This window comes from Podarcis tiliguerta, assembly GCF_965153285.1.
Source record: "Podarcis tiliguerta genome assembly, chromosome: 7".
Classification (NCBI taxonomy): Eukaryota; Metazoa; Chordata; class Lepidosauria; order Squamata; family Lacertidae; genus Podarcis; species Podarcis tiliguerta.
Genome location: NC_139540.1, coordinates 64,806,977 through 64,834,926, shown reverse-complemented (window position 1 = coordinate 64,834,926; position 27,950 = coordinate 64,806,977). Strand labels below are relative to the sequence as shown.

At 43.9% G+C, this 27,950-nt stretch overlaps 2 protein-coding genes across 2 annotated transcripts in view; one reads left to right on the top strand and one right to left on the bottom strand.

The window, feature by feature from the left end:
- The window catches only part of WRNIP1 (WRN helicase interacting protein 1), a 41,602-nt gene extending 27,538 nt beyond the window's left edge, over nt 1-14,064 (bottom strand). Inside the window, exon 1 of the mRNA XM_083449487.1 lies at nt 13,225-14,064. Within this exon, the coding sequence (XP_083305613.1) occupies nt 13,225-13,866 (642 nt within the window). The 5' untranslated portion in view covers nt 13,867-14,064. The remainder of the gene's footprint in view (nt 1-13,224) is intronic.
- MYLK4 (myosin light chain kinase family member 4) overlaps nt 1-27,950 on the top strand; it is a 78,806-nt gene that overhangs the window by 4,269 nt on the left and 46,587 nt on the right. The window contains exon 2 of the mRNA XM_083449440.1: nt 14,740-14,935. Within this exon, the coding sequence (XP_083305566.1) occupies nt 14,740-14,935 (196 nt within the window). The remainder of the gene's footprint in view (nt 1-14,739; nt 14,936-27,950) is intronic.

Genomic DNA, 27,950 nt, shown 5'->3' with positions numbered 1-27,950 from the left:
TGTTTTCCCCCCTCAAGGAATTTTGGGCACTATGGTTTGTTAAGAGCTGCTGGGAACTGTAATGCTGTGGGTGCCCAGAATCTTCGATGGCGGAAAATATGCTTTAAAGGTATCATGTGTACCTGGCCTCACGTAATATAAGACAGGCATCCCCGACCTGCGGCCCTCCAGATGTTTTGGCCTACAACTCCCATGATCCCTAGCTAACAGGAACAGTGGTCAGGGAAGATGGGAATTGTAGTCCAAAACATTGGGAGGGCCGAAGGTTGGGGATGCCTGATATAAGATGATCTCAGTAAACCAAACCAGGGTGGGAAATGAGGAAAACAAACTGGGGAAACCTAGGGATGCAACTATTCAGGACAAATATTATCTGGATATCCTGGAAGTGAGAAGAAGATGGCCACCGTGGAGAAAAAGAACCTAGAGTGGAAGCACCCGCAAGCTCACGTTCTCTGTGAATCGGCCAAACATTTCCTCGTCTATTCAAGGAACCACAGCAAGATAAGCCCGAGTAAGACTATGAGGGGACATTCCTGAACAGAGCAGGAAGGATTTGCAGAGGGACAGGTGTGGCGAACCAACCGTCTGGATAGCAAACGCTTTAGATGTTTTCAGGGAAGCAGCAAGAGAGTCTTTTGGAATGCGAGTAGGAGGCAGCAGGCTTTCTCGATTTCAGGGTTTCAGCTCAGCTTAGTTCCTCCTCCCCATCCTGCCGCAATCAGATACCACTGTCAGGATTCAGTATCCACAGAAAGTCGAAGGATAGAAAGACTATATAACCTGACCTGATCAATACGGGCTCGTCTGGTTAATATAGACTCATATCCCAGTTGAGTCACGGACAAACCGAGTAGCTTTAGCTGTGAAGTTATTCTCTCTCAGACTGAGGGTTGTAGCAACCAAGCGTTGCTCAGAGTAGACCCACTGAACTTAATGGCCTAAGTTAGTCACGTTAATTTCAGTGGGTCTGCTCTGGAGTAGGAGCAGCACTGGATTCCACCCTTAGCCACCAATATGTTAAAACCAGGCCTTTGGGGGGGGGTGTTATTGTTTTGCTGCTTTGCTTTACTTATTTACTTGTTTTTATCCTGTATTTTATTCTGCGAACCACCCTGAGATCTTATGATGAAAGGTGGTATATAAATCTAATAAATAACCAAAACAAAGAACCAAAAAATGGCTGCAAGCTTCCATTAATTCAGTTGGGGCACTAATCAAGAAATAACAGCAATTAATTGGTGCAGCCGAGATGTAAGAGTTCAGCACGATGCAAATCACCCAAAGGAAACAGACAATCAAATGAGTTTTAATTCATTAACTAAAGGATTAATATATCTGTGTCTGATTAAACCAATTGTTTTGATGGGGGGAGCATGCTTCCTTCAGTTTTAGAAATTGCATGTGGTGTAGTGATTAAGAGCAGTAGACTCATAATCTGGTGAACCGGGTTTGCTTCCCTGCTCCTCCACATGCAGCTGCTGGGTGACCTTGGGCCAGTCACACTGCTCAGAAGTCTCTCAGCCTCACTCACCTCACAGAGTGTTTGTTGTGGGGGAGGAAGGGAAAGGAGAATGTTAGCCGCTTTGAGACTCCTTTGGGTAGTGATAAAGCGGGATATCAAATCTAAACTCTTCTTCTTCATCGGGGTAGTGAAGCGGTGGCTCTTTTACCTGTTGCTGAACTATAGTTAAATTCATGCCACACATTTAAAGAACAATGCTACCACTTCAAACACTCATGACTCCCAAGAATTATGGGACCTAATACAATTCCCAGGGCTCCCTGTGAATAGAGATTGACCGTTAACCACTCTGAGAATAGGTAACTCTGTGAGTGGGCATGAGATTGCTTTGAAGCATGGGATGAATGTGGCCTGCAACTCCTATCACCCCAAGCATTGGCCATGCTAACGGGGACTCATGGGAACTGGAGTCCCAACAACTTCTGGGGGGCTACATCCCCATCCCTGAATTTAGCAGGCATCATCTTACAAGAGGCATTCCCCTCCTGCATAAGAGTGAAGGGGACTTGCTTCTAAGACAGCACCTGACAACTCCAAGATACTGACTAAAGCTACAGCCGCTTAGCTTCAGCAAGGTGATGGCCTCATGGACCTTCAAATCCCGCCCTGGGAGGGCTTTCAACATACTGTACTGCCCCCAATATAAGCCACAATCCCCCCCCCCCAATTCCAACCGTGAAAAGTTAAAGTGCAATTCGTGACCTTACAAAAATTGGCTTTTATGGTATTGCTGCCGAAACAGACATATGGTAAAACGAAACGAAAAACAAGTTTTATTGTCGATTTGCAAGCTTGAGACTGTTGTGTGATTTATTCTGATGCCATTCATCGCTTTCCCTGTATTTTACAGTGCAGTATTGATTTTTTAAATTTGCATTTACGGTGCTACAAACAGGTGTTGAACCCACTTGCGGGTCCTCTCTAGTACCTCTCTTCTACATTTGCCATTTACGGGTGTGAGTGCCTGTGGAATTTTAAGGGAGCAGCTTATATTCATGTACTGTCTTTTTTTTCTATCCCTGCCTTGAACTTTAAAGGTGCGGCTTATTTGCGGGTGCAGCTTATATTCGGGCTAATAAGGTACATTCGCACTTATGTTACAAATAACCAACTTTTCCTCAGAGAAACGGGTTGTCTGCTTTATCAGGGAAGCCACGTTAGACAATTAAGAAAAGGTTTCCAATAGACTCATCTAAGCAATCAGCTCATTCAGGAGTTCCAAAAGATATACCGTATTTTTCGCTCTATAAGACGCACCAAACCATAAGACGCACCTAGTTTTTGGAGGAGGAAAACAAGAAAAAAAATATTCTGGATCTCAGAAGCCAGAACAACAAGAGAGGTCGCTGCGCAGTGAAAGCAGCAATCCCTCTTGCTGTTCTGGCTTCTGGGATAGCTGCGCAGCCTGCATTCGCTCCATAAGGCGCGCACACATTTCCCATTACTTTTTAGGAGGGGAAAAGTGAGTCTTATAGAGCAAAAAATACGGTGTGTATGAATAAGGCTTTTCGAAACTGAACTTTTCTTGGCTGGATGTTAATTCTATTCAGATTGCTGTACATACTTTAAAAAACAGCAACAACTGGGCATCAGCCCCCTCTGCCCCCACTTTCTTCTCCAATAGCTGCTCTGGGCCAAAAGATCCTCTGCAGCTGGCGAGGGCAGGCGGTGACAAGCCTAAATGCTGCCCGAAAAGATATCCCAAAGATCAGAACTACTTCAGCAGGTGCTCCGAATCTGATCCTCTACTGGAGAGCGCTTCAGAGCCAGAGCTTTATGTCCTGGGGACTAACACTGAGAGCAGGGCACTTCTGTTTGTTCCATCAATGGCAGCACATACACTCCCAAACTCTCTCTCACCCTCTCTCCTGTTTCTCGGTCTCCTTAACCTTTTAGGCAGCCAAAGGTAGAAAGACTGTCATTGGATATAAGCCAGTACAAGCTCAGGCCAAGTATGTCTGGGGAGCCTGTAGTCCTCTGGGTGTTGATAGGTTAACACTGGGACGCGGGTGGCGCTGTGGTCTAAACCACTGAGCCTCTTGGGCTTGCGATCAGAAGGTCGGTGGTTCGAATCTGGCGATGGAGTGAGTTCCTGTTGTTTTGCCCCAGCTCCTGCCAACCTAGCAGTTCGAAAGCACGCCAGTGCAAGTAGATAAATAGGTGGCAGGGAGGTAAATGGTGTTTCCGTGTGCTCTGGATTCCGTCACGGTGTTCCGTTGCGCCAGAAGTGGTTTAGTCATGCTGGCCACCTGACCTGAAAAACTGTCTGTGGACAAATGCCGGCTCCCTTGGCCTGAAAGCAAGATGAGTGTTGCAACCCCATAGTCACCTTTGACTGGACTTAACCGCCCAGGGGTCCTTTACCTTTTTTACCTTTAGGTTCCACTACAATCCCCTGCAGAATCCTGATCATAATAGCTGGGGCGGATGGTGGTCCAACCACTTTTAGACTTTTCTAGGTTATCCTCTTCCATTTTCAGAAACTGGAGATTACCAAGCTGTTGCTGATTCAGGAAAGCATATGTTTTGAAGGCTATCTGAAAAAGTTCAGTTCCTTTTTTATTTATTGCAGGGCAAAATAATCTATCCCCAGGCTGCAGATGATCTTAGTGCATATTTGCTCGTATGCATATTGCACTGCATTCGTTAGAGCATACTCTTAAGATATCTGTGTATACAGTTGCAGCCCTAATTACAAGCAACAGGTGTTAAGACATAAGAATACTGGTTTCTATTAAAAAAAAACCAGGATACATAAATAGAATGTAAATGGAAAGGATTTTTATTTTTTTTACAGTATGATATACAACAGCTAACATTCTCACTTCTAACACAGTCCCTCCTAGAAAATAAGGCTGTTTCTTCTTTTTCCCTTTTGTTCAAACTTACACACAGCTATGTACTAATTTTTCTGTGGGATCCATTCTCTCCTACTCTTTCCTTTTAAGAGATAAAAGTCAAAATAATCCAAGTCAGAGAGGAGTTATGCATTAAATCTGAACTTCTGCAATGTTTGCCACTACGTTATACATTGCTTAATTTTCATTAAAAATTCTTAACTACCTTTCCTGTAAAGGTTTGAGACTGTGCAAGGAGAAAGCAAACAAAAGCTTCCTTCTGAGTAATCAATGTGTGATTTTAAAATCTGCACATGAATTGACCTAAATCTGATTGCACCCTGATGCCATGACGCTTGCTAACACAATCTCCTGAAACAAAACATAATGATTATGTTTCATTTGAAAATACAAAACACAGTAGTAAGTCTCCCACACCTCCCTCGTACTCTCTGGAATTAGAGGGTTCTCTGGAAGGCCCAGAGCAGAAATTTAACCCTTTATTTTCATATAATATATATATCCAATATTAATTAGTCCTAAAACACATGATTGCACTGTGCACTAGATAGCTGGTCCCAAAGACTCACCAAGATCAGCATCACAATTGCCCTTCCCTATTTAAATGTGTGCATCACCTGGTCCTCAACATTTATTGCTGGTAACTTGACCGCCCACCCAGAAGGCGATCATTGACCCGCCATTGGGTATTCATGGAATCCATATCCCCCTCCCTATGCAATTGCAATGGCGGTGTGGCCGACAGCTGCTTCATGCTGTTAGCTCTCCCTGGCAAAGACCCTCAGGGCTTAGGATGGGGGAACTACATTTATTACAGAGGTCTGCTGCCAGCTGGGAAGAAGGCAGGGGTCTGAACAGCCAAGGAAACCACGCTGCATTTATTTCACAGCCCCATTGCCAACATTCCCAGGAGACCAGCTGTGAAAGGCAGTTCTGTAGGGTGGGGACCACAAACCCACGGACCACCATGTCAAACTAAGAGAGCCGGGCATTACACGTGAAACTTTCAATTTTTCCCCAGCTCCATTTGCGGAACGCTCTCCCCAGGGAGGTTCAGCTGGCGCCTTCATTATGCACCTTTAGGTGCCAGGAAAAACGTTTCTCTTTAACCAGGCCTTTGGTTGACTGACATCCAATGCCCTTTTAAAATGTGTGGGGGAGAGGGGGTTATTGGGCTGTCCTTATTTTTTATTTTTATTGTGTATTTGTTTATATGTTGTGATTTTATCATGTGAACTGCCCTGAGACCTGTGGACATAGGGCAGTATACAAATTTAATAAATAATAAAACTGTAAGGAGGAGGTCCTCATCAAGGCCAGTGGCAACGAAGAAAATTAGGAGAGCTGTTGTGACAATATATACTTCCATTTCCTAACTTCTCAAGGAGCGTATTTACTACGTTCCTATCCCACCATTTCCCCAAGGACCTCAAGGCTTGCTAAACGTAATTCTTTCCCCTGACCCTCCATTTTATCCTCACAATAATCCCGTGAGAAGAGGCTAGGCTGAGAGATTGTGACTTAGCCAAGGTCACACAGCGAGCTTTGTGTCTGAACGGGATTTGAATCTGGGTCTCCCTAGTCCTAATCTAACACGCTAAACCACACTATACCACACTGACCCACAATGTTATCACAGTAAATTATGGGGGGGGGGTTTCGAGGGGGAGCAGATGTAGTTGGGGTTTTTTGATGTAGAACTCATACTCTCAATTGAAAATGGTGTATACAGGTCAATGATGCAAAATGAGATTTAACATATACACAGCAAAAGGGAGCTACCTACAGAAATTCAGGGCATCTTTGTGTTTGGCCTCATCACCTACTGCACACTGCGTGCAGTGATGGGCCCACCGTTTGGAAATTTGGAAACTGTGGAAATGAGCCCTGAAGGGTGCAAAAAGAAATCCCTGATTTGGCAGGTATTTTACCAGGGAAATTCCCGCTTCATAACAAACAGCCGAGATAGCTTTGCTAGAGTAATCCATTAAACGGTAACCAACTCCTGTCAGGTCAGTCAGATTCGATTACCCTCAAGTCTTCTTGTCTCAATAAACAAGGTAGAGATAACAGGTGCAGGGCGGAGTTTCATAATTTATTGACAATTTCACACAACATCCATCCTAGTCTTGTTAATGCAGGGACCGAGCCGCTCAAGTCTAAATCCGCTTCCACCCAAAAAAAGTCTTGTTGCGACAACGAATCTCAGCCACATGTGAAACCCCTTAAGCAACTGGTATGGATGTACAGGCACTTAGACCAGAGACAGCCAAGCCCCTATTTCCCCAAATGGCCTTGCTGCCAAGCCCTTCTGACAAAAATGATGCTTGGCCACATCTATCTTTATCTTCTGGGACTGGCAACTACAGATCACACCTCTCTGTAAGGGAAAGGAGGGTTGGCATGTTGTTGTTGTTGTTGTTTAGTCGTTTAGTCGTCTCCAGCTCTTCGTGACCCCATGGACCAGAGTGCGCCAGGCACTCCTGTCTTCCACAGCCTCCCACAGTTTGGTCAAACTCATGCTGGTAGCTTCGAGAACACTGTCCAACCATCTCGTCCTCTGTCGTCCCCTTCTCCTTGTGCCCTCCATCTTCGCCAACATCAGGGTCTTTTCCAGGGAGTCTTCTCTTCTCATAAGGTGGCCAAAGTATTGGAGTCTCAGCTTCACGATCTGTCCTTCCAGTGAGCACTCAGGGCTGATTTCCTTCAGAATGGATAGGTTTGATCTTCTTGCAGTCCATGGGACTCTCAAGAGTCTCCTCCAGCACCATAATTCAAAAGCATCAATTCTTCGGCGATCAGCCTTCTTTATGGTCCAGCTCTCACTTCCACACATCACTACTGGGAAAACCATAGCTTTAACTATACGGACCTTTGTCGGCAAGGTGATGTCTCTGCTTTTTAAGATGCTGTCTAGGTTTGTCATTGCTTTTCTCCCAAGAAAGGGTTGGCATAGAGGTTTGCAATTGCTACTCCTGATGGGTGGCTTTTATGCTTTTCATTTGCATTGTCCTATTCAAGGGTCATGTACCGCTCTCAGCAGTTGTCACCTAAACATACAACTGAGGATTAATACAAAACATGAACCCCCATTCTCTAAAGAGCAGTGGCATTTATTCCTCAGTGACAAAATGCTTCTCACTTGTTGAAACAACCACCCTTCAAGTGGTCCTAGGTTCACAGAAACCATTGGTTTCTTTTGGCCACTGAAAGCTTATTGTCCCTTCTCCGTGGCTGTTCCAAGACTTTCAAACTCCCTTCCTAGAGAAATTAGACTGGCTCCCTGGCAGGTAAATATCTATTTGCTCCAGCAGGCTTTTGGGAACTGACTGATTTTACTGAAAGGGTTAGGGTTAGGGCTGGTGCCGTGCTGTTTTTGTTGCAATTATCTGTATGTTTTTAATAGATTACAGATAGATTTAACTCTATCAATGTTTAATTGGTTCCTCCCCCCTATGTTTTTAGTTGTTCTTGTTTTTATCTGTAAGCCACCTTGAGTCCTTGTCAGGGAAAAAGTGAGCATAACTAAACTAAGAATAAGATTGTCCCCCCGGTATAAAAGGAAACTTCTTGGCAAAATTAGACTGAATCTTGCATTGTATAAATATAAGTTTGTAGGGAAGTTAACAGAAACTATATATGAAATATGTAACTGTGCGGTATAAGATAATCAACAGATAAAGTACAGCGAGACTAATTGGAAGTCATTTTTAATTTCTTGTTTTATAAGTTTTACAATCATTCACATCATTGGGACTACAAATGATGTTAGTTATAAGAATTATGTTGTTTCATATATTGCTATTGTCTGTCAATTTATAGTTTGTTTATTTGATTGTATGTCTGTTTATTTGATTGTATGTCTGTTTGATGTCTGTTTGCTTTCCTGGCATAAATGTATCTATTTTATAACAATAAAGATACATCACAAAAAAAGTATAAGAATGTCCCCAAAATACTTCTTTATGTTTGGAGTGGGTTTGAACTCTGACCTGCCACCGAAGTGTGACAGGAAATCACATGTCCATGCATTTTAATGCAGGCATGCCTTTAGGGTGTTATTCAGTCCTAATTTTTAAACAATAGTATTCCTGGAAATTGTACACAGGGAATCATTTGATTGGCGTTGTTTTCAGAGTTGCTAAGAAATAAGAACCTTTTCCCCACCCATGCTATCAAGACAAGGTGGATCATAACCAATTATACTGTTTTGGTATTCTAGAATTCATCCCTACTGTGAATTTTCCCACAATCTGTGAAAATCATCAGTGACTGTAGTCAGTTAATATACACTGGCAAGCTGTGTCTCTGAAGAAGCAAAGTATCTCCTTTATGGTCGCACAGATAAGAAGAAGACTTAAACAGGCTGACTTTCCACTGTTATACAGTGGTACCTCGGTTTATGAACTTAATTCGTCCTGGAGGTCCGTTCTTAAACCAAAGCCGTTCTTAAACCGAGGCGTGCTTTCCCTAATGAGGCCTCCCGCCGCCGGTGCCCTTCCACCGTTCGGCTTCCGTTCGTAGACCGAGGTAAAGTTCGCTAACCAGAACACTACTTCCAGTTTTGCGGAGTTCTTATACCGAATAGTTGGTAAACAGGGCCATAGCTGTCAACGTTTCCCTTTTTTAAAGGGAAATCCCCTTATTCCGAATATGATTCCTCGCAAGAAATGGGAAAAGTTGACAGCTATGAACAGGGCTGTTCTTAAACCGAGGTACCACTGTATTGCAAAAGGCAAAGATGGTCATAGTGGATGGAGACAGGAGCATCACTTTGTTTATGCTGACAGCCCTGTATGCTTGGCACCAGCAATTGTAGTGGTAACCAATTCAATTTAATACAAGGAATGCCAATAAGACCCGTGTGTCTATGGTAGAAAGCCACAAGCTGGGAAGGAAGAAAAAGAGCCTGATAAACAGCATGGAGAAGAAACGACTCAGAAATCAATCAAGCTGTCAGAGAAGTGAACACTTCAATATGTTCCAAACTAACACACCCCATTTGTACCCCTGGCCTAAACTACAAATACTTTTGCCCTGTCACGATGAAGTTTGAACTAAAAGCTAAAAGACAAAAATAAGCCCTGTGAAACTTAATACAGATTGCCAAGACAGCATGTTGCTTTGAAGTTAACACATTCCCATCGTCTATTAACTCCATTAACGTAGTATAAGATTGCACATGGAAGACCGAGAACAGCTGGCTTGCAGCCTTCAGAGCCAATTTATTAAGTAATAACATGTCAGACATCCCCTTACGTAACCCTTTTGCACGGGTGTTAAAACATAAACAAAAAAAGTACAAAAACAAGGTTATACCAAACCTTCGGTTTGGCCAGTTCTGAGGTTCATTTGCAACAGCAAAGCTATTCTGTGCTTGGGTTACAGCCGTGGATGTTTCCCTGCTGCATCCCTAGACTAAAATTGGGTGCTTCATGGCAGACATGCAAAAATCTGAATCTTGCACATTAGAGGGTCATAAATCATAGCACAGCTTACTCAGATTGCAAGCTTGCGTTTAAGCAGCTGGACCAGCCAAGACGAAACAGGGAAAACTTTTTAAAAGTTAATTTGTAGCCCGATAGAACAAATTGATCCTTCTGGTTCATGCTATTTGACTGTGGACATACACAGGATGCTAGTATTAAAGGTATAGAGGTAATTTATCACCACTTCCAATATCCACAGATTTGATGGTCACTTCAAGCGTATTGTTCCCTTTTGACCTGCACGGCTGACACTTAGACTGAGCTTTTTAGTCTCTTCCTGGAGCAACTTGGAGAATCTTGGAAGACACATGTCCCATGTGCTGTAGCATCAAGGTGTACAGTGGTACCTTGGTTTAAGAACAGCTTAGTTTATGAACAACTTGGATTAAGAACGCTGCAAACCCGGAAGTAGGTGTTTCGGTTTGTGAACTTTGCCTTGGAAGCAGAACATGTTCCGCTTCCTGTTGAGTGTGTTCCATTTGTAAATTGAGTTCCCCGCTGCTATGGGAAAGCACACCTTGGTGTGAGAATGCTTTGGTTTAAGAACGGACTTCTGGAACGGATTAAGTTCATAAACCGAGGTACCACTGTATACAACTTTTCCTCACTTAAATGCTTTATTCCTGATCTGTTTTTACAGGGTTGCCATATTTCAAGAAGTACAAATCCAGACACAGTTGCTCCAAAAAGTTGCTGAGCTTTTCTTGTTTTTTTGGACAATCATCCAAATTTGCGACTGACAACAGCGGACAGTGGGGTGGCGAGAGGGCTTCCAAAATCACCGTCTAGGAGGCAACAAGGAAGCGGCCGCTCAACAGCGCTTTTGCTTCCGCTGGGAAACAGACAAAATCCCAGACATTTACTATTAAATTGAATTTTTCCCCAGGGCGCCAATTTAGCCCCACCCCCCTGACATTACCGGAATTTTCCGGTATATATGGCAACCCTGTCTGTTATCGTTGAGAGCAAATTACGAAAGCTTTTCCTGTGCTTGGTACCGTTGAAATAACGGATGAATTCAGGTAGAGTCAGGGGAGGGAATCAAAGGAACGGGTACAAGTGAGTATAGGATGGAGAAAAGCAACCCAAATTTCTAACCTACATTTATTTAAGTTGCTGCCCATTGCACCCCCACAGAGCAGAGGCGGGGGCAGAGGAAGAGGAAGAGGTAACAACATGCCTAAAACACAGCAGCATTATGACATATTAAACCACACTCATCATTTAACCCAAGATCTCACAAGATTTCTGTGGAAAAGGGCCCGGCCCGTCTTGATCAAGTTTTGATGGGCTTTTAAACAGAAAGCAAAGCTGAGGAGCTGGAGAAGAATATTGCGGGAACCTGGGGCGGAGACAGGTTCAAGCAACCCAGAGTTAAACCTATCAGAAAAATGTTGGATATTTTTAGTTTTCAGTATCCCATTCTGTTTTTCTTTGTGCATGTGCAGTGTGCATACACATGTCTGTCTACCTTTGCCCATTTGCTCAGAAGTCTAATTGCTGCCCTACGAACTTCAGTAATTAACCTTTTTTTCAAAAAAAAAAAAAAAAGGGGGGGGGACATTTCAGTTCAAAGAAGACTGAGAAAGAATAATTCAAACATTTATTTTATTTCAGTATTTCCAGGTTGCTTCTCAGAGTTACCCAAATGACTGGGGCAGGGCTGGGAAAACTGGATGTAACTTCAGGACTTGGTGAATATGCCAAAGAGATGGCAGACTTTCTCAGTGAAGAGATACTACTTTTAAACTCATGAGTACACGCTGTAACTCTTTGGTTTTAGGTTCACCAGTTACACAAGAAGGGGGAATGGTATGTGCTGCAGAAGGGGAATGGTATGTGCTTCCTTTTGTTTCAGGGACAGAAGGCAGTGAGGCTCAGTCATAACAGTGCTGAATCCTAGATTTCACTTTTTTAAAAAAAGCTATAGTCCTCAATTCTGTCCTTAAAGAGACCACAAAAATGTGAAACAGAGATGAGCTACTCTCAATGTTATCGCTCCCTCAGTATGCCATGGGTCCTTTTTTTTGCGATGAGATTTATTACAGTGGTGCCTCGGTTTACATATGCTTCAGGTTACATACTCTTCAGGTTACATACTCTGCTAACCCAGAAATATTACCTCGGGTTAAGAACTTTGCTTCAGGATGAGAACAGAAATCGGGCTCTGGTAGCGCAGCAGCAACAGGAGGCCCCATTAGCTAAAGTGGTGCTTCAGGTTAAGAACAGTTTCAGGTTAAGTACGGACCTCCGGAACAAATTAAGTACTTAGCCTGAGGTACCACTGTATTAATATGCAGGTTGGGAGTGTGTGTGTGAACCACGTACTCCTTGGAGGAAAAGATGGGCTATAAATGCAAAAAATAAGCTCTACTACTTAAGGAAGCTGGAGGGGCAAGCCAGATGGAGATGTCAGTCACCCACCTGGCAACCAGAGATCTCCATGGGGTTGCAATTGGGCCCACGCCAGTCGCAAAAACGCATCTGGCGCCTGGCTAATTTCGAACACTGGCCTGTGTCCTGTGGAGTCTGTCAGAGGGGAGGGGGATAGAAAGTAAGAAGGAGTCCCCCCGCTGCACAACACATCTGGCTGTAAAACCTATAAAGCCTTGGACGGCTCAGGACCGCAATACCTCAAGGACCGCCTCTTTCTATATGAATTTACCCGGACCCTGAGACCATCTTCTGAGGCCTTCCTTCATTTCCCTCCTCAAGAGATCCGGAGCGTGGCTCCCATCTGTGAAATGCTTTCCCCAGGGAAGTTTGCCTGGCGCCTTCATTATACAGTGGTATCTCAGGTTAAGTACTTAAGTTCCGGAGGTCCGTATTTAACCTGAAACTGTTCTTAACCTGAAGCACCACTTTAGCTAATGGGGCCTCCTGCTGCTGTCACGCCGCCGGAGCATGATTTCTGCTCTCAAACTGAAGCAAAGTTCTTAACCTGAAGCACTATTTCTGGTTTAGCGGAGTCTGTAACCTGAAGCGGAGTCTGTAACCTGAGGTACCACTGTACATCTTTAGGCGCCAGGCAAAAATGTTCTTTTTTCACCAGGCCGTTGGTTGATCTGATTTACATCCTATGCCCTTTTAAAATGTCGGGGGGGGGGGGGTTCTGTTGGAGGGTGGCCACTGGTTTGTTGTTGTCATTTTTATTATGTATTTTGTGGTTTTATATCTTGATTTTATTCTGCGAACCGCCCTGAGACCCCCCGGGGGAATTGGGCGGTATATAAATTAAATAAATAAATAAGCTGGTGGTTCGATCCCCACCCAGGAAGGGCTGGATTCTTGCACTGCAGGGGACTGGAGGAGATGACTAGACGAGCCCTGGGGATCCCTTGCAACTACTCACCTTGCCGCAACCCGCCGGCCCCCAAAGGATGAACGAGGGGATTTCGTGCACTTCCAGCAGGGAGCGCAGGAGCGTCCGTTCGCCCAGCGCCTGATCCTGCCCCACGTAGTCTTCCAGGAGGCTGGGTCGCAGCTTGTCCGCCAGGGGCTTCCCTTCCAGCTTTCGGGCCAGGCTTTCCCAGCCCAGCTCGGAGCCACGCGCACCCGAGCCCCGATGATCCTCCCCGTCCGGCTGTTTCTCTCCCGCTTGCGCCCGGGATGGAGATGGAGACGGGGCGGCGGCAGCAGCAGCAGAGGCGCCCCGAGGTGTCCCGGAGCTCCTGGCCTTGTGGAAAAGGGAGAACAGCGGGGCTGAATCGGGTCTAGCCATCCCCGCGCGCTCTTCCCCGCTGCTCCTCTCCGGGGAGTTGGAGAGGCGCATTTTCTTCCGGCAAGACGCGCCCATCCCCGCGTCCTTTGGGCCGCTGGTGCTGCTGCCGTCGATGCCGCTTCGCTCCGCATCCTCTGGGACTTCGCTGCCTCCCGCCTCGCTTTGCTGCTGCAAACATCTGTCCAGATGTGAGTTGATGCAGCTGGCGGGGAGCTCCCGCAGGCAAACGGGGCAGCTCACGAAAAGCTCTTCCTGCGCGCCCGCTCCTTCCATTTCCAGGGCCAAGGAAAGAGAGGGGAATCCCACGGAATTAAGGCTGAGCCCCTTGGCTTCTCCCCCTTTCCTCTTGAGGGCACCCGCTTTAGGGATCCTCTCCAAGGAGACAGAGATCCAAAACAGCCAAAACGAAACCAGAAGTTGAGCTGCAGGAACTTGCCCGGGCAGGAAGAGGAGAAAAGTCAACACCTCCTTTCCCGACAAGCCCAGCGGGCTGTCGGGAATCGTAGTTCTTTATGCGGGAGGAGCGTAAAGGTCTTGCCATAGCTGTCAACTTTCCCCTTTTTTAAAGGGGAATTCCCTTATTCCGAATAGGATTCCTCGCAAGAAAAGGGAAAAGTTGACAGCTATGGGTCCTGCCGAGCTCGACTGAAGTTGGATCCGAGCTTGAGAGGCGGACGGAAAATGCCATAATCGCTAACATTTGTTGTGCATAATGTGCACAGCCTTTTATACAAATTAGACATACCTTTTACACATTACTCGCCTCAGTACAGGGGCACTCAGTGGGCAGGTTTTTCAGTCCTGTCCCATGGATACCTGCTTCCAAGAAGGTTGCCTCAAGAAGATAGAACTGCACGCTAAACCCCCCTCATGTTCAGGGATTTGGCAGTTGTGAAAGCTTTTGTACACTAAGCATCATCCTCTTGATTATTAGGGATCAGGTCCTAGGGAATCTCCGTGGTCAAAGGCTATAAATTAAAGTTCAGTTGTGCATGCTTTTGAAACACTGTTTTGTGGCAATCGATTGAAGATTTGCTCAATAGACACATGCAGGTCTGGCTGCTAGGTTGTTCTGAATACATGGCTTTGCTGGATGCTAAGTTTGCCGCCATGTAAACACATTCTGTTTGTTTCCTTTTATTGCAGACAACAGACAGGAGATATCGGGAGCCACTCCTATTCGGTACTTTACGGAACCATGATGGAGAAACACGTAGTAGCTTACCATTCGAAATTCTATAAGATCAACCGGATGGATGAAATGAACACGCGGTATTACAACAGCCGGGAGGACACCGTGGCGTTCTTCCAAAAACTGGAGACAGTCAAAAGTGAAGAAGAGGTATGTGAAGATTACAAATGTGCGCACACACACACACACACACAGAATCATCCATTCACACACAGAATGAAGTAAACACTTGTGTGCGTATAAAATGTTACAAACTATTGGTCTGCTTTCTGTGGCATCAGATGGTTGTTGAACAGAGAAGCATGTTTGTAAACATATTCTCTTCTGGGAAATATAAAATTATTCCAAGCAGGTCCTAGCCAATACATTTTGGTGCCTGAGGCAAACCACAAAATGATGCCTCTCTCACCATCAGGGAAGAAGGGAGTAAGTGAAGATGTACGCCAGGAACATCTGCTGCCAGTGTGGCTCCTGCTGCCTGAGGCGGTCGCCTCATCTTGCCTCGTGGCCAGTCTCGATTCAAAGGCTGATTTGACTAAGGATAGTCAAAAAGTTGGTCCACTTGATGATTCCTGGGTGTAGTGTTGGGGTAAGCTTTGGAGAAGGTGCCCCCATGGGAGATGGAGCTACAGAAGGCTGTGGTGGTTTGAAAGTGGTGTATAAATAATTTCAGTAAATGAATACAGTTGAAAGCTGTTGGATTAGTTAGAGGAGACGACAGGACTGAGAGCTTATGTTTTCCATGTTGCCTGTGTGAAAGTTTTCAAAGGATTGAAATAAAAGGTGCTATGAGGTTTTGAGGTGTCTTACAATGTACGACCACATGATTATGACCGTATGTGATTATGTCTGTTTTGAAACCAGCAGGACTGTTTCAGAGCATGTGGCCTTGTGTTTGTGTTAGAAAGCTGTACAGTAGTACCTTGGTTCCCGAAGGGCTTAGTTGACAAACAAATTGGCTCCCAAGTTCCGGTTTGTGAATGTTTTTTGGAAGCCAAATGTCTTTTGGCTGGTGGCATTGTTTCTGGGGCCAACCAGAAGCCGTGCCTTGGTTTTCGAACGTTTTGGAAATCAAATGGACTTCCAGAATGGATTGAGTTTGAGAACCAAGGTGCCACAGTAATTCATTTTGGTCTGCTGTAGTGCCACAGAAATGGTTGGGCAAATGTAAGGTTTTAAACATAGAGGCATTGCCCCCATGTTTTATTGCTGCGGGTGACTGGACAAATCCTTGTGCGTAAATTTGGTGCAAAAAGATTGTGCAATCTAAGATTACAATTTTTAAGGTTGCTGACAGGAGGTTTATTTTGCATAGGTTCGGTTGTTTCAAAGGGCAAAGGAAGTAATTTTAAAAGATCTTTGCACTTGGCTAATTAGGGTATCTGAAATTAATCTCATACAAGGAGCAATTGCACAACTTTCCTCTAGGTGGAAGTCTCCTCCACGTTGAGCATGCCACAAAATACCATCCTCCTTCTCCCGTCCACTTTTTGCTATATTAAAGGGAATCATGGAGGAGCAGTGATGGCAAATTTCACCTGTGGATTTCATTAGTTAAAAATAGGTTTCGTTAAGAAAAGAAAAAGCCCTGCATGGTTACTTCCAAGTACATGTATTGTGTTTGGATTGTGGTATTGACTGCTAGGTTTCAAACTGTATTTCATATGTATTTCCCTTCTACATACAGCCATATTTGGGTCAGAACTTTCATATTGCTTAAATTGGGGTTGGGGCAACAGGACAGATGTGTGGGCAAGAAGGGAAAACATAGAGAACCCAGGTAAGCGCAGCACTCCTGAAGCTTCTCACCACTTAGAGAAATTGGAAACAGGCAACAGTACTTTTATGCACACAGCCTGAAAAGCACCCTGACCAACTTGAACACTGGCCGCTTGGCAGATTGGCTTTCCAAACCATGCAGTTACAAACTTTAGCCAGTGCTATCGCTAATTTGCACCCCGACTGCAGACCCTCCAAATGTCCCTTTTTTTCCAGGGACAGGCCTGGATTTACAGAAGCTGTCCCAGTTTCCAATATGATCCCAGAATGTCCCGCTTTTCCTTAGGATGCCCCTATTTTTGTCAGAGAAATGTTGAAGGGTATGGTTGTTGTTGTTGTTTAGTTGTTTTGTCGTGTCCGACTCTTCGTGACCCCATGGACCAGAGCACGCCAGGCACTCCTGTCTTCCACTGCCTCCCGCAGTTTGGTCAGACTCATGTTTGTCGCTTCGAGGACACTGTCCAACCACCTCGTCCTCTGTCGTCCCCTTCTCCTTGTGCCTTCCATCTTTCCCAACATCAGGGTCTTTTCCAGGGAGTCTTCTCTTCTCATGAGGTGGCCAAAGTATTGGAGTCTCAGGTTCACGATCTGTCCTTCCAGTGAGCACTCAGGGCTGATTTCCTTCAGAATGGATAAGTTTGATCTTCTTGCAGTCCACGGGACTCTCAAGAGTCTCCTCCAGCACCATAATTCAAAAGCATCAATTCTTCAGTGATCAGCCTTCTTTATGGTCCAGCTCTGGGAAAACCATAGCTTTAACTATATGGACCCCTCAGCCAATAAAGCGAGATGAGTGCTGCAACCCCAGAGTCGGCCATGACTGGACCTAATGGTCAGAGGTCCCTTTACCTTTTTATATTGGCCATTGCCCAACTTTAACATTTAACATACGTAACAGATTTCCACCCCTTGTTTTGATGTCTCTGCCCTCCGCCCACACCCAAGTCCCTTGCATCTCCTTGCATCTTTCCCCCCTCTCCTCCCTTTTCAGATCTGAGAGGGATAGAAAACGACAGAGCAGATAGCTTGCAGCAGAAGTTAGGAACTGCTGAGGTTGATGCTCGCAGCCCTGGCCCATTTGAGAATGTCAGATGAATTATCTTCCAAGCGAGGCTCTGCCCATCTTCTCTGCACCTGTTTCGTGCTTGTCACTGGGCCATCACGTTGCTTCCCTTATAGGTCCGATCGAGTTTGCCGGTGGATTCCTTCCAGCCGGCAGCATATCCATGCCTTCCATAGCTAGGTAGTGCTGGCTGGGCTGAGCAAGGCCACTGAATGAGCCCGGCAAAATTTCCCTAGCAATGCCCCAAACCTGCCCCCAATGCTAAAACATCCCCACTCCACCCACCCCAAAATGGGTCTCCTTTCGAAAGGAAAAGCTGTCTGGATTGCTGGTTGCTTCTGCTTCTTAGCCTCATTCCTTTGGCACGTGCTGTGGACTCTCTTACTAAACCATGGAAGCAAGAGAAAGACCGACGTATCTGCAGACACACAGGTAGCTGAAATGCTTTTGAGGAGGGTGGATGCATTTCAATAGTAGGCTTGCCGTTTGATACAGAGTCAACTGTTGATAGTTTGCAAAATCAGGTTATGGTGCCCAGGCAACATTCTCTTTATATGTTTTAAAGATTTTCCTAAGTGTATATCTTCTTTTAGGCTTGCTGTATTTGAAAAAACTGATAAAAATGCAATTTTAGAAACTGGAAGAAGGGGAGAAAATAGAAGTGCAAGATGATATATTCTAGAGTTATATATCATAATAAGTTGGTGTAGAATTCTAGGCCAGTGGCATATTTTGTCTTCACATTTTGAAAGGTTGCATCCTTCCACTTTCATGGCCATCCTAAATTCTCATTGATCAATGAAACATCCTCTAGTGACCTCTGCTGGGAGAGACAATCTTTGTAGTTAGCTAACCTGTTACTTGTACCATTCATTATCAAGTCAACCCACTATTTGAACCCTCCATGAGTTGGTATGCATGTTTTGGTCTCCTACGTTCTCTCCATGGAAAAGTATTTGCAACAGGCAAATTTCCATTATTTTACCCATTATTCGGTAGAGAGGTCACCATGTCTTCACTTTTCCCTCTCCATTTCCCCAAGCAGGAACAGATTTCCCATTGGATCGATTCGTATTTGATGACTGCAAAAGAATGGCTTTATAGATGAATGCAGATATTTATTTTTATTCCTCAGTTAAGGACTCAAAGCTGGCCTTGGCATGTGTTAGAAAAAAAGGTTAAGCATGGTTTCGCTCAGTGGTGATGGAGCGGAGCAAATATAGGTGGAATAACACTCCTCTTTTGCAATCAAGTGCATAGCTTGGAGATGCTCCTTTGCCCAGTGTTGTCATTGGAGACACAGCTGGCCTTCCAACTCTGGCTGGTTCACCAGTCATGGTTGTCCTTGGACCAAGATAGTCTGGAATCAGTAACCCTTGCTCTGATGACCTTGCACTTGGATTATTGTTTTATGTGCCCTACATAGCGCTGTCCCTAAAGGCTGTCTGGAAGTGGTGAAGAATGTGGCTGCCTGGTTTCTCATTGGAACAGCCGGACTGGAAGGTGTAACACCTATCCTAAATATTAATAATAATATAATAATTTATTACCTCTGGCCTAGCCTCCCCAGCCACTCTGGGCAGCTCCCAACAGAATATTAAAAACATGATAAAAAATCAAACATTAAAAACTTCCCTAAACAGGACTGCCTTCAGATGTCTTCTAAAAGTCAGATAGTTGTTTATTTCCTTGACATCTGACGGGCGCCACTACCAAGAAGGCCCTCTGCCTGGTTCCCTGTAACCTCACTTCTAAATGCCCTGGATTGGCTGCCTCTGGGCTACCAGACCCGGTTCAAGGTGCTGGCAAGGCCCTAAAATGTTTCAGGTATTTATAGGAACACCTTTTTCAGTGCCAGTCAATTCAGTCCTTGAGATAAGCATCGTGGCACTCCAAGATTGCACAGTATGGGGATGGATGAAAAAGTTTCCCTGTGGTAGAATCCAAACTTTGGACTAGGTGGAGAGGTATGTGTATCCTTTGTTTTGACTGACAGATCCAGTTTTTAATCACAGTGAAATATTTTTCCAGGACACCTCCCATAATCCCTAGGGAGCAGGACTAGTAGTCAGGATGGTGAGTGTTGCGGTCCAAGAACATCTGGCGACCCAATTTGAGAAACACTGAATTTCAACCAATAGCCCATTTAGCTCGTTATTGCCTGTATCAGTTGCAGCTCTTCTTGTGATGTGGGGAGTTACAGATGCCAATGAAAATGGTTTCTGTGAACCCATCATGGTTGCAAAGAGGCTTATCCTTCAGGGATGGAAGGATAAACTCCCAGCACCCACCACTCAGTTGGTCTGAAGACCTTCCTGTCCTTTGCACATTTGAACATGTCTAATATATATATTCTAGAAAGTTGTTTGTTGGTTTGCTATGCATTGGGCACCCCTTAAAATATAACCAAATTTTCCATGATGGTTTCTGAGACCAAGGAGAGGCTTCTGTAAATATTGGATGCCACTTGGAATCAAGATGGCAGAATAAGCCATTTAAAACTGCACTGCTTTTTTTTGTGTGTGTGTCTTAGAATTCCCAGGCAATGCTGAATGTGAAGCTGCTACTGTCTCAGCAATCTCATTTGGCTATCTATCTGGGCACATGGACTACTAATAGTAATATATATGTTTAACTTAGAATTGAGGGAATACTTTTATTGCTAATGTGATCTGGCAATATTTCTCCATTGTTCTTTTGTCGTATTTGCAAAATATAACATTATTATTATTATTATTATTATTATTATTATTATTGGAGTCACACTTGTTTTATATTTTCTTTCTAATTCTGCTGTGTTATAGCTTCCAAGTTAGGCTGGAATTGTCCAGCAGCTGCTATTACAGTCATACCTCGGGTTACAGACACTTCAGGTTGCGTTTTTTCAGGTTACGGACCGCCGAAACCTGGAAGTACCGGAACAGGTTACTTCCGGGTTTTGGCGGTCGCGCATGCGCAGGAGTGCCAAATTGCAACCCGCGCATGCGCAGACACACCGCTGCGGGTTGCAAATGCTGCAGGTTGCGAACGTGCATCCCACACAGATTATGTTCGCAACCCAAGCGTCCATTGTACACGCAAACCTTCCACCCATTTTGATAGTTATTGCACCTTCATGTACCTATCCAAATTTCTTGAAGATTTCTGCCATTTCCATATTGATTCTCTGGCATGGCTTATATGCTGGGCCATATAAGAAGGGGCATTACGAGATCATTAACTATGGCTGTATCCTAACGCCAACAGCATTTTAATTTTTCATGGCTTCTCTGCAACAGTGAAGTAAAAACATACTCTCCAAGTGTCCCGGTTTCCCAGGGACAGTCCTGGAATTACAGAAGGCACCCTGGTTGCTGATTTGATCTTGGAATGTCTCTTTCCCCCCTTTTTCCTCCCCTCCACGTCTTGGAAAACAATTAAAAATGGTGTGTGTTTGTGTGTGTAGTTACAAAAACGGAATCCTATTTATACGGAAAACAAAATCCCTGCACCAAATGAATGAAGCTGCTATACGAATCCCTTTCTATAATTTTGAAGGAAAAGGTCATCAATCCACTTTAATTTCTTTAATTGCGATGCTTCAGCAGCCAGCCATTTCTTAGGAAACTCGGGGAGCGTTGATTCATTTATTGTAAATGGAGCCCTGTTATTATTACATCCTGCCTTTTTCCCTGACAGGGACTCAAGGCAGCTTACTGCTAAAATGTTATTTCATTTCATTTATCTGTGGAAGGTGTTGCACATGATATTTCCTCTCACACGTTTTTCTTTACAACAATTCTGCAAGGTAGGTTGGGCGCCGAGGTTGTAATTGGCTCAAGGTGACCGATGTAGATGTGTATATGATGCATAGCTGTCAACTTACAGATTTGAAAATAAGGGACCAGTCGCCTCGAAAATAAGGGATCAGCAGCCAAAATAAGGGATCAACAATTACTTTGATAAAATACATATTTTGTTGCGTGCAAATGGCTTTAGATACCTATTAGGTCCATAAATTACTATATAGCATATATTCAACACAAAAAACAGCAACAATTTGTTGTTGACAAAGGACAGCTGGACATAGAAAGGGCCCCATTACCTTCAGTAGCTTATTTAAGGGACATCATCAATAAGGGACAGCAGCGGGACATGGCGCTGGGATAAAGGACTGTCCCGCCAAATAAAGGACACTTGACAGCTATGATATGATGTCTTTGTGTGTGGTGAGATCAAATGTGGGAGAAACTTCCTGAGGAACAATAGGATGTTCCTTATATTCATTGGAGCAATGTTGGGTGGGTATTAGAAAAATAAATGCTTTAACCAAGCATTTAAACCACCCAACCGTAAGCCATCCAACTTGGCCAACAAGACTCAAAGAAATGAAATCAGTCTCAAAGGCCCACATTGTGAGAAAGAGAGAATGTGTACATTTTGATTCAGTTAAGTGCAGCTTGCTAGAAAGGTGGATTGTGACACAGGTCCCAGCATATGCGCTTGTCAATCAAAAGAAAGACGTGTTTCTCACATTGCTTGAGGCTTGGCATCTGTTTCCTCTTACATGTCGCACTTGCTATGTGTTAGCCACTTGTCTGCTGAATAAAAATAAGATCTAAGAATTTGTTAATTAGTCCCACCAGATCTGGATGTCTGTGTACGAGCACTTCATTACTCTCTCTTTTTATATTACTCTTGATTCTTATCTGGTTACAGTCAACGACCTTGAAGGAAACCTGACCCCATAGCTACATTCCAAAGTCACAAAGGGTAGCACAACATTCAGCAAATGCCATTAATTCCTTAATTAATGTGTGTGTGTGTTCTACGAGCCACGGTATTTTCAAACACTGTTTCTGACTCATGCCAATCATAGAAATGTTCCTTCTGGAATTGCATCTTGTAATATTAACTTGTTTGTGTTGGATGCATTTATGATAGATAGAAAGGGCAATGAACAGTGACCACCATTGACCCAACTGTAATTAGTGATGCCACAGAAATGTGTAGTTCAGGCATAGGCAAACTCGGCCCTCCAGATGTTTTGGGACTACAACCCCCATCATCCCTAGCCAACAGGACCAGTGGCCGGGGATGATGGGAGTTGTAGTCCCAAAACATCTGGGGCCCCGAGTTTGCCTATGTCTGGTATAGTTAATCAGTTTGGAGGCCCAAAAATGACCGGTTCAAAAATGACCAGTCTTTTTGTACAAATTTTGTATGTTGGGAGAATTGCATCACAACATTTGGAGAAATGCAGATGTTAAAAACTAGCATCAATGTACCGCATTTTTCGCTCTATAGGACGCACTTTTCCCTCTTCAAAAATTAAGGGGAAGTGTGTGTGTGTCCTATGGAGCGAATGTAGGCTCCTTGGCTTCAGCGATAGCAACGCGAAGCCTCCGAAGCACAGAGGGAGCCCTCCCTCCGCGCTCTGGAGGCTTCGCATTGCTTTCGCTGAAGCCTGGAGAGCGAGAGGGGTTGGTGCGCACCGACCCCTCTCGTTCTCCAGGTTTCAGGGATAGCCGCCTGAAGCCTTCGGAGTGCAGCGCGAGTTCCCGCTGCGCTCCACAGGCTTTGGGTTCCTTTTGCTGAAGCCAGGAGAGCAAGAAATGGAAGGGGCTCCGTTTCTCCTGCCGCTTCGCTGAAGGGGCGCTGAGCAGAGAGGAGGAGAATTTTTTTTCTTGTTCTCCCCCTCTAAAACAAGGTGCGTCCTAAGGTCAGGTGCGTCCTATGGAGCGAAAAATATGGTATTTGATACTTTACAGAATTACTTAGTCAAAAATAGACAGACCCTGCCCACAAGGAGCTTACAATCTAGAATAGACAAAGTTGAGCTCAACAAACAGAGGGGAGGAAGATATTAGTTTAGGACAAAGATGGATATGGACCAACCTCTTTAAAAAACAGATTACATTTGCATGTGAGGATTAAAATGATAAGCATGGTACAACCACGTACATTGTAGTGGCAGTGGGAAACTCCCCATATTCATTGAGTACTTCACTTTTATGAGAGTCAAAGGACGCCTATATCTTCCTGCACAAGATTGCTTTGTTTATTTAAAGAAACAACAAATATATCCATACCACTATCGGCCCGACTCTCATTTGCATTGCAGCACTTCTGGCAGCCAAAAGAGACCTTAAAATGAACTTAGCTCTCGTTTACACCCACTTTAAATCCCTTTTACATTGCCAGAAAATGAAGAGGCTTTATATAAAGTATCTGAGAATGTCCCTGGCCCCTCATTGAATGGGTTAGTCTCATTTCATTCATCATTCGTATTTTGGTAGAGTGATTCTTCCTGTCATCTGACTGGGTTACCTGCGCATGTGGAAGAGCTAGGTCAGTTTTCATCTGTTAATGATAATGTGTGTTGGATGTTAACAGTTGGTGTGGGTCTCTTCTACCACATTATGTGTAGCTTAAGTGTCAAAACTCTGAAAACCTTTGAGCAGCATGGCTCCATGTCATTGTAATCTCTATTTCTTAATGCACTTGAGAATTCCATTCATCTTTTAAAATAATTGGGTGGGGTTCAAAAATTCTTTATCCTCAGACATTTATTTTTTTGGACAAATTTCCATCAACGCAGCATATTGTGATGCTGAGTAAATTCCGGAAAATAGTATTAATTGCTGTGGATTTGGTGTTTTTGAGTGTTAGCTGCAATAATCAGCGCATTCCTGGCAGCTTAGTGTATAGCTAAATTTCAAAAATGCAAAATGTTGTGCTTGTTTTCTACAGAGAAAACTACACTATCCCTTTAATTCACTTGAATTGACTTTGTGTACTATGTAGAGTTTCGAATGCTTAGGATACGACTGCATACCCTCCAACATTTCTCCGATTAAAATAGGGACTTTCCCATTCCATAATGATAATTTTACTATTTATACCCACACATCTTATTGGGTTGCCCCAGCTCCTTGGAGGAAAAGGTGCGAGATAAATGAAATAAACGAATGAGTTAACATACCCTCCAACATTTCTTGGATGAAAACAGGGATGTCCTATTTCATAACAACAACTAATATTTTATTATTTACACTCTATCCATCTGAATGGCACTCTGGGCAGCTTCCAACATATGTAAAAACATAATTAAACATTAAAAAGCTACCATACAGGGCTGCCTTCTGATGCCATCTAAAGTTACTTATCTTCTTGGCTCGGGGGGGGGGGGGTTGCTTCCCAACTGCCCATGTTTTAATTAAATCTTATGTCAAGATTTAATTGCCAGTCTGGTTAACTTTTGTACATGGAATGGGGAAGACATATTTTCCTTTGTGCCAGGCAGTGAATTGTCTTGGGTTGTGGGCCCACATGTTGTGGGGAAGGAGGGGAGAAATTGACTTTGCCATGGCTACAATGAAGTCTGTTAGCAAACAGAGGAAGGTAAATGCTCTGAGTTACACTTCATGAATGCCAGCATCAAACAGAGAAGCAGCCTGTCAGGAACCTGGGAAGGAAACATTAAGGTTGCAGTGACCTCCAGTGGTGAAAAAATATCCTAAGGATAATGATTTGTTGACATCTGAAGCCATGCACAGAACAGGAGCGAACTTTTCAGCTGTATCAGGGATTTTCTGACCCGAGAGTGACAGTGGAGCTTACTTTCAGGTAAATGTGTATAGGATTGTACTGCTGTTGTGTTTTCGTGTGATTGCTGGTTTCACTTTTTCTTTGAGTCTTGTTTTGTGTGGTGATGCTGGGATATATGATTTTAAAAAATATAAACTTACATCAAAAAACAGTTCCGAATCCAAAGATTGAGATTGCTCTGAATCTCCTAACTTCTCTCCATCCCTTCCATGGGTCCTAACGGTATTATTTACAACTGCATATCAATACCTATCCAAATTTTAAATCCTTCTAAATTATCCATGCTTTCCATTACTTTGCAAGTGTGGTTAAAATCCTGCTAATGTTTTAACCTACTTACAGTGGTCTCGTAAATAAATTATAAACTTTTCCCGTTCCTTGTTAAAGTTCTTGTCTTCTTGGTGATTTTGGTTTGTTGTTGTGTTTTGTAAAATTGTATTCTTTTATTTGATTCTGTAATCCATTTTGAAAGGTACGTGTAAAAGCATTAGTATGAATAATAAGTAATAAACAGAACACCAAAGACTGGCATCAGCACCCAAAATTCAAGTGCTTCAGAAATATCCACTAATGATGCCAAGGCTATCCCCCATCCCCATACCAGGCAGCTGAGTCTGAAAGCTGACCGCCATTTAAATTACCCACAATGCCCGCAGCATGCTGTCACTGTGGTCGCTTAATGGGGGATGTTTCTTGGTCTGACCTTTTCTGCAGTTAAAGAAAATGTTTATTATTATAACAGCATACACCTGTATATAGGGAGTAAGAAACAGCAGGAAAAGGTTTAACTTCATGAGAAAACAAATATTATTTTTCTTAATATAAGGCCATGTGGGTATTTTGCATTGGTTGGGAAGGTAATGGAAGGAGATGTCTGCCTGTTTAAAAGCTTTTTGTTTTGTCCTCCAGTCAGTGTAGAAATTCAGGGCAGTGCACAACTAGATAGATCGGACATGAAATGCAGAAATAAAATAACAGGAGGCAAATCTTAAAACGCTCACTAAGTTATAACAATGTATCTGTGAGGCAAGTTTCTATGTGGAGAGCTTTTTAGAGCCAGGTTGCCACTACCAAAAAGGTCCTTCCCTTTGTTGCCACGAGTGCCAGACTTATGTATAAGCTATACAAACTATAGCTTGGGGCCCTGCTCTTTTGGGGCCCCCCAAAAAATGTAAAGAAAAAAATACAATTACTTTGATAAAATACATGTTTTGTTATGTGCAAATGGCTTTAGATACCTATTAGGTCCATAAATTACCATATAGCATATATTCAACACAAAAAACAGTGACAATTTGTTGTTGACAAAGGACAGCTGGACATATAAAGGGCCCTGTTACCTTCAGTAGCTTAGGGCCTCATCAAACCTAAATCCAGCCCTGGTTGCCACTTAGCATAATTCTGCTAAAAGTGCCTGAGGAAGGGTCTAGGTCTGGGTAGGATGATATGGGAAGAACTTGGCCTTCTGCTATTTGGCTTTCCTGTGAACTGAAAGAGAAGAAACTAGAACTTCCCGCCCACAGTAAATTGTAGCAGTGATGGGGATGAAATTCAGAGCCGAAACAGAGAAGTTACCAGCTAACATGGACTGTGTTGCCCATTAGGTAAAAAGCATTTCTGTGCCGTGCAAAGCTGTGCGAAGGGTTTCATTGTAGTTTGTGTGCCAAGGATAAAGATAACTTGACACACAGTCAGGAACAAAACTAGGTGCAGCTTTAATGGCAGGTTTTATTATTTATATATATGTATGTGTGTGATGTAAACAGCAGTCACAGGAGAGTCCAAGTGGTTGTGGGACCACAGGGCATGAGGAGTGAGAGTTCAGTCCTTTCTCTCCTGCTATGGTTCTGGCTGAAACTAGCAACAAGCTGCTTTTTGCATCCCACGGGGGGCGCAATTTTGACTGGGACCACCCTCCCCACTTCCAGGTTACTGCCACATCCTGTTTGGCCCTGAGGGAACGATCTGCACATTCATGCAAATCACCACTTACCTGCTGCCAAAGGCAAGTGAACATTGCTGATGGACAGGGACGAGTTGCTGTCCTTAATCTCCCTGTCCTTTTGCTTGCATACTTTCATTTATACATCTGTTCCCTCCTCTGAGTAAGAACAGCCTGCCTGCTCCATCTCCCAGGTCTTTGCTGCCAGAACTTTGCAATGTATGTCTTTCCAAAAAGAACATCTCCTGCAATTTAGTCAATTGATTTAAGTAGGGCAGTGCCATTGCAGGCACAAGGAAGGACAATGTGATATATAGCATGCGGGGGGAACTTTAATGCTTTCGTTTGGTAGATAACTTGATCAGGTATAATAAACTAGATTTTCCCTGAGCTGGAAAAATAATAATCTATCTATGGCTTAGCAGGAGAAAGGATTGCATGACTCCTGTTTCCATGCGTAGTGAAGAAATCTTGCTTTCCACTTTTCTCTTGCACTGCGGATAGCAAGAATATTTTGATCCAAATTGGTGTTTTAACTTCATAAGGGATGTTCTGGTGAGGAGACTTGAACCCTTCCACTTAACTTCCCCGTGATCTGTCAAACTGGGCACTTTGCTTTCATCCCGATTCCAATACCAGAAGTAAACTGGACAAGAGGAGGAAAATAAATTCCCTTAAGCAATGGACAGAGAGCAGAAAGACTGCGCTCCTCTCAGCTATGCCTACTCTCAGCCATGGGAGCCAGTGTGGTGTAGTGGTTAAGAGCGGTGGTCTCGTAATCTGGTGAACTG